The 14,023-nt window shown below is 42.3% G+C and overlaps 2 protein-coding genes across 2 annotated transcripts; one reads left to right on the top strand and one right to left on the bottom strand.

Moving 5' to 3' along the window:
- Nucleotides 1-1,162: 1,162 nt before the first annotated feature.
- On the bottom strand, nucleotides 1,163-8,583 carry LOC109472176 (cleft lip and palate transmembrane protein 1 homolog). Its single transcript, XM_019771768.1, has 14 exons — nucleotides 8,246-8,583; nucleotides 7,906-8,109; nucleotides 7,422-7,580; nucleotides 6,922-7,039; nucleotides 4,593-4,678; nucleotides 4,352-4,469; nucleotides 4,017-4,119; nucleotides 3,636-3,777; nucleotides 3,310-3,403; nucleotides 2,988-3,178; nucleotides 2,581-2,676; nucleotides 2,272-2,407; nucleotides 1,816-1,983; nucleotides 1,163-1,569 (listed from the first exon to the last, which is right to left on the bottom strand). Exons 1-14 carry the CDS (start codon nucleotides 8,360-8,362, stop codon nucleotides 1,382-1,384), a joined length of 1,920 nt encoding a protein of 639 aa, XP_019627327.1. The 5' UTR covers nucleotides 8,363-8,583; the 3' UTR covers nucleotides 1,163-1,381.
- A 156-nt stretch (nucleotides 8,584-8,739) lies between these two features.
- LOC109472181 (menin-like) lies at nucleotides 8,740-13,794 on the top strand. Its single transcript, XM_019771774.1, has 6 exons — nucleotides 8,740-9,299; nucleotides 11,122-11,459; nucleotides 11,688-11,728; nucleotides 12,038-12,202; nucleotides 12,435-12,494; nucleotides 12,665-13,794. Exons 1-6 carry the CDS (start codon nucleotides 8,888-8,890, stop codon nucleotides 13,197-13,199), a joined length of 1,551 nt encoding a protein of 516 aa, XP_019627333.1. The 5' UTR covers nucleotides 8,740-8,887; the 3' UTR covers nucleotides 13,200-13,794.
- Nucleotides 13,795-14,023: the final 229 nt, after the last annotated feature.

Raw genomic sequence — 14,023 nt, 5'->3', positions numbered from 1 at the left:
AGACCTTATAAATTACAACAGCAAGATAATGATCATTGGCCTAAAACAGCAAAACTTTTTTCTATTTAGTTTTACCTTTTATTGAGCTAGGATAGTGCTAGGATAATGCTGCACTACTCTTAACTTGCAGCGTTCACTGTGGTAACTTATAACATATCAACACGGACATTTTGTCTGTACCACAAAAAAGAAGACAACTGTTATCTCCTCATTTATACATGAAACTAGTAAAAACAACACTTGTTCCTGTTTAAACTAATAGCATTAAAATACGGCACAAGAAATCTCAAATGACATGGCCAGAGGTAGGGATACACAGTAACTACTAGCTCTCACAGGGAACATGGAAGATCTACAGTGATCAGGGATGAAAGAGAAGATGTTTTCCACAGATTCTGGAGTCTGCTATAGCTATTGTAGAGAGCGAGGAAAGAGTTATGGCTAGAAAATATCAAACCATAGATCAAAACATAAATATGTAATAAGGCATGTATTTCAATTAAATGTGAAAACTTGATTTTCTCCATAGTCAAACTAGAGCTATTCTTCAGCAGAGAAATGAAAGCAAAGTAGAGATTAAAATTGAAACCATCATTCCAATACTTTTTGTATCCATGTAAGTTCCAAATGGTCATGATCCAACAGCCTTAGTGGGAAACCGCACTCTTCACAAGAACGTAATAAATGTAGTACTAGTAATTGGAATGCATACATCTTAACAGCCTGGAATCCTGTTTGCTAGCTTTAGTCTGCTTCTAACAGATAAAATTCTGACTAGAACATATTTAGCTAACATCTTTATATTCCAGGCTAAGCCAGCAAACCACATACAGTGATCCTCTCCATGTATTTTAGAAACACTGCAAAGGAAGATGCTGCTGGATTTCAGGGAGACCCTCAGAGAATACAGGTAATGACTAGTTATTCAACACTGCAAAGACCGTGTACTTTATTCAAGGGAAACACATCACTCTTGCCTGCAGCCCAACTTGTGCTAGTAATGCACAGATCCTACCTAAAGAACACAAGACTGGTGCCATATCTATGCACATATATGTGTGTGTAGCACAACTGGACCAAATTCACCTTTTCAACAACCACACCAGGTGCAGACAGGGAATGAATAGCTATGACAGTTGCAGGAGTTACATTAAATATCTTCTTTTTCTTCTTAAATTCTAAAACTACTTGTGTCGTGACATATATGTACTATGCGTCACATGTATCTGACAAAACTTACATTGCTGACAAAATGCCTAACAACACTACATCATATCATCTAGAGTAGAATGGCCCCTGCTTCCAAAGAACAGCATCTACATGTAATGCAATACCAGACATGGCCTGGAAAAAAATTTCACTAGAATCTTAGAGTCCATCTTTAGTCTTTTTTCTTCTCCTCAGCAGGCTTGTCCTGGACAGCTGGCTGCTCTCCCTCCGTTGGTGTTGCCCCTATACTGCCGTTGGGTTGTACATCATGATCCTCCCCGGTCGTACCAAACTCGTTCACACGTTTGGGGTCCACACGGTAGATGTACCGTTGGTATAGGTAGATGAAGAAGACTATGTCTGCGGTGAAGAACATGGAATTGTTTGTCAATTGTCCACTTTTACACAACAATACCTTTTTAGGAAGAAGAGAAGACTGCAGACCAACACTATACATTCACCAGGCAGTCAAAATCATCTCATAATTTAGTTGTACATCAAAATATCATCTATACACTTATCAATACAAATGTACTTAACTCAAATGCCATAGTGGGCTTTAAAGTTACAAAACTTTCCTAAAATCAAACAACACTGAAGACACACCATCTCGGAAGCAGCCTATGCGATACATCATTGGCATCTGGATAACAAATGCAAACAGGTCGTCGATGAAGGTGTTGAGAGCCTTGTAGGTCAGCATGCGCCAGGGGAGGTGTGCCACTGACTTCAGCTTGTAGTTGATGAACAGCTGTGGTGTCATCATGATAAAACCTGACAGTAGGGGGGCCAGGCAACAGGTTAATGATGTGTTACTCTGTAACCAGTGACTACATAGTTTTTACACTTCCCTATCAGTCATACTGCATGCAATTGTATGCCCAATGGGTAATGTCACGACAATTTGTTCAGTCAAAACAAAGACATAACTGCATTTTTATGTCTACTTAAGAGAAAAATACATGAGGCTGTTACAATTGGACTTAAAACAATTGAAAAGTAAAAGTAAAGTTACAATTGGACTTTAAACATTTTAAAAAACTTAAAAAGTAAAAAACTTACCGAACATTAGTAAGAATCCATAGATCATGTTCAGGACATAAGAATACCAGCCCTTGTGCTCGTTGTACATGAGAGAGTACACAGCATAGCACCCCAGCAGTGGAAACAACGCTATTCCTAAATACTTGAAAGCCAGCTGTCAAGAGGGCAAGAAAAGAATATTGGTGATTCAACAAGTTCAAACATAAAGTAATCAACAACAAATGTAAACGTTCATCAAAGATAGCCAATACATAAATAGGATTTTAGTTGTGTAGTCAATCCTGCTTCATCAGTGGAGGTTTATAGTGTTAATGTTATCAGACTTACCTGATCATACTGCTTGGTGGATGACTCCACATAGGTGCTCTTGTCCTCCAATCTGACACGAGGTATGACTCCTAATATTGGGGCCTCTCTGTCAAGCTGTTAGAAAAGAAAAGAAAGAAGCGGGTAAATGGTAGGATTTCATCAGAAAAGAAGGACTTAAACTGTAAGATTTGACGAGGTAAGCCCTACTTTGTAAAGAATGTACACAGGTATCAATCAAAAATCTGCAGCTCCAATTCAACCTTGCCTGCTGGGGGGGACTATGCTCTGTTTTGCAGGCCCCAGTCAGGACCAATTATTCAATGAGTCACAGAAACTGGACTAGTTTTAATTTTCTGTCCTCATGACACCACATGCAGAAGTCAGTGTGATTATTAACATTAAAGAGAACACTGGAAGCCTCTTACCTTGACTGTGACTACCTTGGTGATCTTCCACATCTCTATGGCCAGCCCAACCATGCAGCTGATCCGCACCACGAAGTTGGTCTCATTGTCCATGACATACAGCACCACGATCAGGGACGTGAACACGTTGAAGAACACAGACCGCACAGATAGACCCTCCAGAGACTTACGGCTGTTCCAAAACTGGATATCTGGAGAGAAGGGAAAGAAACAAACATACTGTTTACACTTAGAAAAGACAAAGGTCAGCATATTCTAGCTAACTTGAATGTAGATAACTAAACTGAAACCTGGAAAATTTTAGCATGGAAGCAAAACTTACCATTCTTAAATGCCAAGAATTCAAAGACGCTGTGGACCAAGGACACTATGATGGTCAGTCCGAGGAGGTACGGGTTTGTTTCCAGGAAGGCTTGCTGAAAGAGATCAAAACAAGTTTCAATTACAAAACATGTCTATATAACAACATGCTCAGCTGAAAACCCAAGAGAACACACAAACTACCAAGTACCAAGACTTCACGGTCTATGTCCTTGGTACTGAAATAAAGATTACAACCAATGACAAAGTTATCTTTTGCATGTTCACAATAATTTCAAAGAAAATTCTCCGAAACCCATGTAGAGCCTTGGATCAGAAGCTAAGTACCTTGAGTGAGTCGTCATCGTCATCATTCTCCATGACGTCCTCCCCGAGCACATTGGCCCATTTGGAGCGCATGTTCTGTGCTGCGTACATCTGCCAGCGGAACAGCGAGATGGGGCTGTAGGTCAGGCTCAGCAGCAGGGTCCTGGGTCAAACAATCAATCAATCAAGCAATCAATTCTGTTAGAAATCATATTCAACATTAAAGACTGACCTTCGGTGTGGAAGCTATAACAGGAACTATCCACTGCTCTGGATAGTCTCGAACTATCCACTGCTCTGGATAGTCTCAAAAATGTAAACTTCATTGCAAGCTTAGCATATGACATCAAAACTATATATGAAGAGGAACTGGGCTTTAGTTATTTGACCATAAAGACTTACTCATTGGCAGCACTGATAGGTTGGAAGTCCCTGTTGAGGTTCCAGTAGTCATTGAAGTATAGGACAGGCAGGTAGCCTCCTGTCACCGGCTCAAAGTCTATGACTAAACATACAAAGAGAGTAGAATCATCAGATTCAGAGGACCAGGATGAAGTAATGAATACCTCAGAAATGAGCATCTTTGTCCTTATTATACTTATAGTCACCAATACACTAAAAAGATGGAATAATGTACAGATATCCACAGGGTATGTTATACAAATCATATATGTAAGCTATTTAATGGAATACTCTCTTAACCATTATTTGATAATCGTCAGGTCCAGATGACTTACACTCATCCAGTGGTGCAGGCACTGACCCCCGTACCCATGGTGTGTGGTCATCCATGAGGTTTATGGTCATGTTGGGGTGCCAGTGGGACAGGATTTCCACTGTGGAATTAGCAGCTTTCTGTGCAAATGAGAAAACGTAACATTGAATTGCTGGATACAAAAACTCTAATATTTGTGGAGAACAAACAGGTACAATGGAGAAATGAAAATGGTCAAGCTGCAACAACAAATTAAGACTTACCGCTTGGTCTTCTAGAGTCAGCTCAGTTGCCCCAGTCAGAAGGTTCTGTGTCTTCAGATACCTCTTCTTCTTGTACCTGTTAAGCACTGATGTAAGAACAAATAATTACAGGACCTGACATATTAGAAAAACATGTTTCTAAAACTACTATCATATATTTTCAGTTGAAAAGAAGTAAGGGAATCATACTACACTGATTATCAAATTTTATTAAATGTGACCATGGTATGCCATAGCAGACTTCACTGATAAAAAGCTTGTGCAAAGACTTTCATGTATTATCATTAACTATTATCATTATTTCACTCCATACTTTAGTATGGAGGGAAATACTGTTTTTACTGATGATTCTCCTCCTCCTTCTTCTTCTCCTCCTGCCATTTCTTTAATTGATTCAATTCCTTCATTTTTGGGCCAAACGACCTGGAATTTCGTATAAAGGTAGAGTGGGTAAATACCCCTAGGCGTTTATTTATTTTTTTTGATACAAGCTTTTACAATCGTTTTATTTGCGTTTTTAGCTGTTCCCATAGGAAAGTACTGTGGGGCGTACGCGCGTGACGTAATAAGAAAGGAATTCGGGGGCGGGCCCAAATATGGGCATATGCAAGCATGCAACAGGTGTGGCCATTTTTGTAGATCTGGCTGTTGATTGGCTGATGGCTAATTGATTTATTTTCTACCACCTACGCCTGGTAGGCACATTCTTATGTTTGTTTACAAGTTTGGCCAGCGAAAAGGAGTGTTGTAAAAGCAGTGGAAACGTGATCTAGCTACAGCTACAGGGCTATTTTCATCCAGCTAGCCAATTTCTCCCATGAAAAGACCCTGTGTTAATTAATATGCATATTTTATGCCCGCTACGGCGAAACTGCTATCAACAATACAACAAAAGGTTCGGGTTACATTCCAGCGGCGATACTCGCCAAATAGGCAGGTAAGACATAACTGTTACATTTACATTTAGACATTTTTGCCCTCATTTTACTGGCCAAACTAGTTGGAAGAATTATAGCTGCATGGATGCCTGTATATGATTTTAACAAACACTGAAAATCTGACGCAAAAACTGGCAGATATTTTGTTCTTCTCTGTTGGAACAACGCAAGCGGGAGGTCAATGACCTGCGCCCCGCGAGTACTGTAAACAACGGTAACGTGTATCGTCGGCGCAAGCGCGCGCCACGGTATCAACAATTTTCCACAATCTTCACCGACTAGTATTATATATTCTGTTATCGATTTCTGAAGAATCACCAAAATTGTAGAGTGTATCTCCTAGAAAGTCCCTTACTAGTACTTGAAGCGATCGTTACCGCCATGTTGTTCACTTTATATGACATACAATGCAGAGAGTAATGGAAACGTGTCCAGATAGCTCGGTTGGTAACGCGCAGGGCTGCAAGTCCAGACATTACGAGTTCGAACCCCGGTACACTGGATATTTTTTTTAATTATCCTTTTTACAATTTTTAACAATTTTAACATTTTTAACAATTTCAACAATTTTAACCATTTTAACCATTTTACATTTTAACAATTTCAACATTTAATTTTAACATTTTCGTTTTAATATCCATTGCTTTGCTTTTAACATTCCAAAACTGATTGTTCTTACTCAAGAATTTCAATAACTTCGAATGTTAGTCTTTTGTATTTTTTCAACATACAAACCAAAATCACTTTGATGTTGTCACAAAAGTAACATCTGTGCGCGCATCGGTTTTCGTTCATTTAAAAACTACAAGTACAAAACATCTGGAAACTAAGCAAACATACTCAGTAAATTGATTGCTGTAATTCCCGATTTTTTTTCACTGTACCGCAACGCAAGCGGGGGGTCAATGTTCACGGTTTTCACTGTCACCTCTGTATTGTGAACTTATCATTACAGTTAGGAAATAATTCCTGGACTTTCTTTTTCCTGCAACTGTCACCACCGTGAATATATACTTCCGTGAACATGTCCATTTTTCTCAGGCCGTGAAAATTTTGCTTCCGTTAGTAGTAGTTACAATCTCGTCAAAAGTGTAAAGTAAAGCTGTCGAGATTTAAAGTGCGTGTCGTTGTATCTTTGTAAAAAAAAAGGGAGATAATTGCCAAGTGCCAGTTTTGTAAATACCTGTCGAGAATCAAACAGCTTGTCCTTGTATAATTGCAGTATGATTTATTTAGAATCTCTCATTTTTGTTTGGGGAAGGGTATGGAGTGAAATTCCTACATTTGCTCCGAAGCAAATGTTGGCCTTTCTAGTTAACCTTGTAATTTGTTAGCAGTTATCTTACTACTAATATGCAGCATATAAGAATGTACAGGTATGCATCTCTTACTCTTCTTCTTGTAAATGGTAGCTGCTCTTGAATATAGTTTCTTCTGAGTTGGGTCTGGTGACTTGCCACTCTTGGTCAGAAAGACATGGATCCACATAGACCCATTATTCATCATATGCTGAAATAAATACAAAATGCATTACTATTCTGGTTGAAGTCTACAGTCTTTAGCTAACAACTACATGTACTTCTTTTATCATATTGATGTACATTTGTACTTAATTTCTGTCAATATTTGAACAAGTTTGAACATGAAGGCTATGTCTCTGATTCAAATTTGGAGCAAGTACTAGAATGTTGTCAGAGCAAGTTTGAATGCTGACAGAATTAGAAATGGCAGGCGTCTGAATTTGTCTTCTATCTGTCACTTCTCACATCAAACACCAAGGATATAAGGCATCAGCCTCCGTGTCAAGATGCCTGAAAAACCTGCTATACACCTTATACAATACTCATCTGTGCTGCAGTTTTCTAGTGTTGTGTATGTATGAAATGCACACCTCTGATGTGGTGATTTCTGCTTCATATGTAAACGACCCGTCTTTGTTGACCCCGCTGTCCCAGTCCCCATATGTCAGTCCCTTCTTCTGCCAGAACAGCTTACTCGTGTCATTAAACTCCTTGAAGTGCTCACTTTCTGACAGGTACACTCGTAGATCCTGTGGAAATACACAGAACAATGTATAGCACGAAGGATACTTTTGTCAACCTTAGTCGCATTGCTCTATAGAACCTTCTTAAATCATGATATATAGACAGATAAATAATTGGCTTTCATTGCAAATAAATCAGCCTTGGCTGCCTTGCAGTAAAAAAAGAAAGACATATTATAATACATCACGCTTCACCCTAGTTGAGGATGACAAAAGAATGTAACTTCAATCTTTAAAGTTAAAACCTTTGGTCCATCACAAAAAAATTTCATATTTTGAGATACCAGTAGCCCATTACAACAGTTCACAAAACCCAAAGCCAAGGTCGTACCATCCTCGTCCCAGGAGGGAAGAGGTTGTGGGCAGGCTTGCGTGTGGTGACTCCTCCTTGGTCCGAGCCCTCTTGTGCTGGCTGGCGCTTGAACATGCTGGCCACCATCCAGACGACGAAAATTCGGAAGAAGACATTCTTGACCACTTGCCAGGTGTTTTGCTGTGGCTGCTCCAGAGGCTCTTGCTCTGCGGGAGCGCCGGCCTGGGAAAAATGAGTACCGTTCCGTATGCTAGGTAAGTCATGAGTGACTCATTCACAAATCCACATGTAACTTTACAGTCCAATACAACCTTCACTATTAAAGGAATGGAAAGAAAACATGGATCCAACAACACACCTGACCATCTTGTTCCTGCTGAGCTACAAGTTGCCCGTCAGAATCGCCAGTATCGGCGTTACTAACAACATTTTCCGCCGTGGCACCGGTGTTTTCTTTCGCCTGTGTGTCCGCCATGTTTAAATTTCAATATCTCGCGTGAAAACGAGTGATTTCACGAGACCACGTTGCATGAATTAATCCGGAAGAAAAACTGGGTGTTTCCGTCACACGTTGAGGGAAGTTGCACGCAGGAATATTTTCAAAGAGGTCAAGAAGCTTATGAGCTATGATTCATCCATTCAGATAGCCATGATTTGCAGTTTCTGTTGCGAAATTGCATGCTACGTCACAGCCTGGATGAAGATGCCCTCTTATTGGTCACTTTTCGTCCAGAATGGATCATACGGGTGTCAACGTGTAACCTAAGAAATATTATCGAACCAGAATAGTCATAAGACTTAAATTAAAAGCAAAAGATGGAAAGAGACTCTATAGTATCATACGATACGCAGATGTTGGACTTATTTAAATGCATTTAGAGGTTGTTTTAACAATTTCTTGTGAATAGTTAACTATAGACACCCCCAGTAGGTGTAGTCGACCGTCCCGTTGATTCGAACAGTTTTGCGCGCGCTGACGCAGTGAGCAATTTCACTCAACATGGCGGGCTTTCGAGATGAGGATAAACGCCACTTCCCTTTGCAAGACATCAAATCCGTCGTGGAACTCTTTCGATCGCAACTGTCATGCAGCGTAGAGCCCAATCTGGCACTGCTCTCTGTGACCCTGGGGTATATTGAGAATGTCCTGACCAACAACAGGGCCCTGAACAAGGTAGATAGCGGGGCTAATTTGGAGCCGATCTTTCCCGTGGTGGAGCTCGCTCCTGTGGAAGCCCTGTACCACAAGTTCGTCTGTCAGATCAAAGGCTCCGTCGATCTGAGCCAGTTCACGCACGGGGTGGCGACGCGGGAGCTCGTGAAAAAGGTGTCTGACGTGATTTGGAGCTCGCTGTCACGGTCGTACCACACTGACAGAGCGCATCTGCAGTCCCTCTACAGCTATCTCACAGGTAACGTTTCTGTTGTTTACGACGCATGGCAGGAAAGGGGGAGGGGGGCAGGGGGCGTTACCCCGCACTGGACTCGTTAGGGGGGTTGTCAGTTCTTCAAATGAAGTCATGGCAGTGGCATGCCAAACTCGTAGCACCTTAGCATTGTCCGCAGTGCCGTTTGTTCCAAACCATTGCCATTTCGATAGCATATACCTTGATGATTCATAGTAAGTTGCAAATATGGGGCAGTAGGTTAACATAACGGTTTCGTGCTTGTCATGGAGATCAGTAGACGCTATACCGTACATAGGTAGCGGTTGTCGTGGCTAACCATTTGCTAACGGGCCATTCGCTTTCCTTCTATCTGTACCCCATTTGTCATGTTTGTTGGTAGCTACCTACTAGGGACTTCCCATTATTTACTTGTAATTAGACCCAGCCCATGATTCATTGATGACATCATCAGCCAGTTTCGTAGCAAGGTAGAACTGAGTCAGTGTACTTTAACATGCATTATACATACACAAACCAAGTCATAGATGGCTTTGTTTACATCTGTATTCCAACATGTATCTCAGCCAAGGTGGCCATCTGGCTATGCTTGATCTGTCCCTTCAGGGGGCCCTGTAAGTGGAGAGTTGTATTGCAGGCACCCTGCCTTAATTTTTGGGGCCAATTCACCTCGTAATAATGGCAAAGTGTCAATAAACAGGCCTTATATGTCATGCATACCAGGTGCCGTGGCCTCCGTCCTGCTGTGCGGAAATAGCACGCCTGTCCCGTTATTTGCATTTCAATCTCCCCAGACTATACAATTTTACATACCTGATGTCTTGGAAGTTTGCCAAGTATGCCATTTGCCAAGGGGAAGTGGGGTTGCTGGTTGGTAAATGTCCTCTGATAGGTTGCCGAGGAACTGAGCTAACAAAGTGTGATGTGTACCTTCTACAATGATAATATGGGAACAGGCAGGTACAATAATACAGTAAATGGCTGAAAAGAACTTAATTACAATAATGTGAGGTTGCAGCATCATGTGCCAATCCATTGAACTGTGTGGTTGACAGTTATCCATCTACAATAAAGACTGATGAAGAACAAGGAAACGTGCTACTAACGGCTGACAGCAGTGTCAGGACATTGTCTAATGCTGCAATGCATGTTACCAGTATATATGCATGTGTGTGACTGTGTGTATTTATGTGTGACCTGAAAGCTCAATATATTTTATAGACTTCATATTAAATACCAAAGTTCCCTTTTATGGGGATGGGATATAAGTATCATCATGATGGAAAACTGTTGGTAGTGACTGACTCATGCTCTTAATTCTTAGCCTTAAGTCAAATGTATTCCATGTTGTGAGTCACTTTGTACACCTAGTCAATATTGCCAAAAAAGGGAACAGAAAGTAGAATCTAGGGTTCTTCCCTATGGCCATAGTATGGTTGGGTAACTTTGGACCATTATATGGCATGAAGAGTGATGATGATGATGATAAATTTGGACTGGACCTACAGAGAACTCATGCCAAGTAGCTGTTGCTTAGTGTCAGCAGAAGAGGAAATGAAATAAGATCCTTAAAACCTTCAAGTTCGAATTACTAACAGTAATATAAGGGATTCATCATGTAGTAAGAGACTAACACTCTTTCCCTCTAGCACTAGATATGCTTCAGCACACATCACATCATTCAATAATGAACAATTTTTATTTAGTATTTATTGCTAACAGCAGAGAGGATTACTTAGTATAACAACTTGTACAAATTTTTAAGACTGTATTAAGTGTAAGCTGCCTTGTAGTTTATGTTGTAGTGATGTTTGTTCCTGTGTCTCAGGAAATCGCCTGGACTGTTTCGGGGTTGCGTTTGCTGTGGTCGCTGCCTGCCAGGTGCTGGGCTATAAGGATGTCCACCTGGCCCTGTCTGAAGACCACGCCTGGGTAACCTTTGGGGACAAGGGTGCTGAGACAGCAGAGGTGACGTGGCACGGGAAGGGGAACGAGGACAAGAGAGGACAGCCCATCAGTGTGGGAGTGGCTGAGAAGAGCTGGTTGTACCTGTATGGTTTCCCTGTGCAGTGTACCAGGAGCATGGAGGTGGCAGCCATGGTGTCGGCCATCAATCCGTCCATAGACTCACACACAGACAGCATCGAGATGGCATCACTGCAACAGGTTAGTACATCAGTTGTGCAAACACTTGTTTGGGCTCTACTATGGCCCAGGAAGCCAGATTAAACAATGTGATTGAGAAAGGGGCATCTATTAATATATTAATAAAATAGTGTTATACATGTATATAGTATTGGTAACTAAACTTACTCTGATTGCCTCCCATCCACAACTGTCTGTATGATCATGACCTACATGTAATCTTTTCACCTATCCTTTTTCCCACTACAGGAGCTGCTTTGGTTGCTGTATGAGATGGGGCATCTACGAAAGTAAGACAACCTCTTGTGTTTACTATTCTACATGTATAGTGTTAACTCAAAGCACACAACATAGTAGCCAGCCTGGTGATGTAGAATTTCCATAGATGCTTGTACTTTTGCCATTTTTAACAAAGAAAAGTAATAACATTCAGCACTCAGGGCATGTATGCTTTTTAAAGAGGTTGAATACTGAGATAATCACGCCTGCATGTCAAGGTAACTACAGTTATACAAAGACACATTGTATGACTTGAAGCAGGCTGACCCTGCTTTTGAAATATCACATGGTTCAGTCTTTTTTCTGTACCTCTCCTACAGGTATCCCATGGCCCTGGGAAACCTGGCTGATCTGGAGGAGATTGACCCCACTCCAGACAAACCCCCTCCTATACAGCTGTTCCACGAAGGCATCCATGCTGGCAAAGTATACTACAACAACCAACATGTCTACCCCTATACCTACCTGGGCGGCCACTATTATAGGTAGGCTTTCCAATCAGATTCTAAAGGATTACATTTGGAATCATAAACATGTTAATTGGTACATGTATACTTTTTCATGAAGTACTCAGAAAAAATGTTTTGTAGACCATACTGCTATGATCTCTTCTTGTCTTGTTTGTGGAATAGTGGCTGTATCTTTTGAAACTCTTCATATATCTTCGTTGTCCAAGTATGAGTACAGGATCCTCAACTCTGAAATGATTACTTTCAGGCGTGGTCAGTTCAAGGATGCTCTCCATTGCTGGGCTCAGGCTGCTAATGTTATCAGAAGGTAAGTGCTGTACATGTGTCTAACAAGTTGGTGTGATCAAGCCATGAAGTGTTCTGCTTTTGGTCATAATCATTACTTTGCAAGTGGACAAAAAGTGTAGAAATGGCTTCAAAATAAAATGGCAACAAGGAAGCAAGCTGTTCATTGTGTCGTTTTCTTGGCTTCCATAGCTACAACTACAACCGTGAGGACGAAGAAATTTACAAGGAGTTCCTTGAGATAGCTCACGAGCTCATCCCCAACGTGCTGAAGTCGGTAAGCCTGTCGACCCTGCAGTCCCCTGCGCTGTCTCCAGCCTCCAGCACTGACGACTCTTCAGAGAAGTCAAACGGACGATCCACCCCGGTGGCAGTGGCACAGTCGCCCTTGCTAAACGACCCCGAGTGTTTCGCTTACCTGCTGCAGTTATATGACGGCATCTGTCAGTGGGAGGAAGGGAGCTCGACGCCAGTCCTACATATCGGGTGGGCCAAGCACATCGTGCAATCTATAAACAGCTTCTCACCTCAAGTCAGGTCAAAGTTAAACATCCTCTTAATCGGAGATCAAGGGGAAGTGCTAAAAGATGAGGAAGAAGAGGAGGAGGAAGAAGAGGAGAAGGAAAAAGATGAAGAAGAAAATAAGACGGAAGAAAAGGAGGAGACAAAGAAAGGTAGAGGTCGCGGGTCAAAAGGCAGTAGGGACCGTCGCAAAAGGAAAAGGTAGAGAAGGAAAAGAACGGGGTAGTGTTAGAAGGGAAGGAGGCAAAAGGGAAGGCCGATGCACAGAGCAGACAGGAGCACAGTGGCAATACCAGGCTAACCAATGAGACCCTGCTGTCTACCATTGAGAGCCTGGCCTCGAAGGTGGATCCTGACTCCCAGAACGAGGCCCCACACCCGAACATTGCCGACCTGGCTGCGAAGTGCGGGGAGAACATCCTGAACCCAGACGTACCTGCTGGGAGGCCTGGAGCGCAGCTGCAGTCCCTTCGCCACGCGTACCGTGGACTCCCGTCCTGACGTCAGCGAGTTCCTCAGTCAGCGGTCCAATGGCAACCCCTTCCCTGGTATGACCATGGAGTCTGTATTGAAAGCGGAGAGCCCTGCGGAGATGGCTTTCCAGACCTCGCAGGGTCAGGGAGACACCGCGAGCCGAGGTAACGCCGCCCCCGTCCTCGGTACGACAGAGGACGACAAGTTCAAGGTGCCCATGCCCCCCCTCCCGTCGTCAAGTTCTCCAGTGCAAAGATGAAGGGGCTGAAGGAACTGCTGACCTCCACGGGTAAGCTGAACGCCAGTGCAATCAAGCTGCAGCTGACGGCACAGTCGCAGGTGCAGGTGGTCAAGAGGTCCAGAATGAGCGGAGACTTTGACTATGGGAGCTCCAGACGGCGACCAAGGAGAGAGTAATAAGGGTGCACAGCAGACTGACAGTTATCAGCAAGGGGCCATTAGTTGTTGGATTATCCAAAATTATTCCTGTGTACAGACAGATACAGCCGAACTAAAAGGACACATGGGAACAGTGGTGTACAGGACTGGGTCCTG

Source organism: Branchiostoma belcheri, unplaced genomic scaffold, assembly GCF_001625305.1.
Source record: "Branchiostoma belcheri isolate BF01 breed outbred unplaced genomic scaffold, Haploidv18h27 scaffold27, whole genome shotgun sequence".
Lineage (NCBI taxonomy): Eukaryota > Metazoa > Chordata > Leptocardii > Amphioxiformes > Branchiostomatidae > Branchiostoma > Branchiostoma belcheri.
Note: the sequence above shows the minus strand (reverse complement) of the source record. Positions and strands in the feature narration are given on the sequence as shown.

Excerpts from the sequence above, each read along its gene's own strand:
- LOC109472181 (XM_019771774.1), top strand. The coding sequence starts at position 8,888 with ATGGCGGGCTTTCGAGATGAGGATAAACGCCACTTCCCTTTGCAAGAC. Across the intron at positions 11,460-11,687 it reads AGATGGCATCACTGCAACAG|GAGCTGCTTTGGTTGCTGTA; the intron begins GTTAGTACATCA and ends TTCCCACTACAG. Across the intron at positions 11,729-12,037 it reads GAGATGGGGCATCTACGAAA|GTATCCCATGGCCCTGGGAA; the intron begins GTAAGACAACCT and ends CCTCTCCTACAG.
- LOC109472176 (XM_019771768.1), bottom strand. The coding sequence starts at position 8,362 with ATGGCGGACACACAGGCGAAAGAAAACACCGGTGCCACGGCGGAAAAT. Across the intron at positions 4,679-6,921 it reads TACCATTTACAAGAAGAAGA|TGCTTAACAGGTACAAGAAG; the intron begins GTAAGAGATGCA and ends TTCTTACATCAG. Across the intron at positions 2,408-2,580 it reads CCACCAAGCAGTATGATCAG|CTGGCTTTCAAGTATTTAGG; the intron begins GTAAGTCTGATA and ends CCCTCTTGACAG.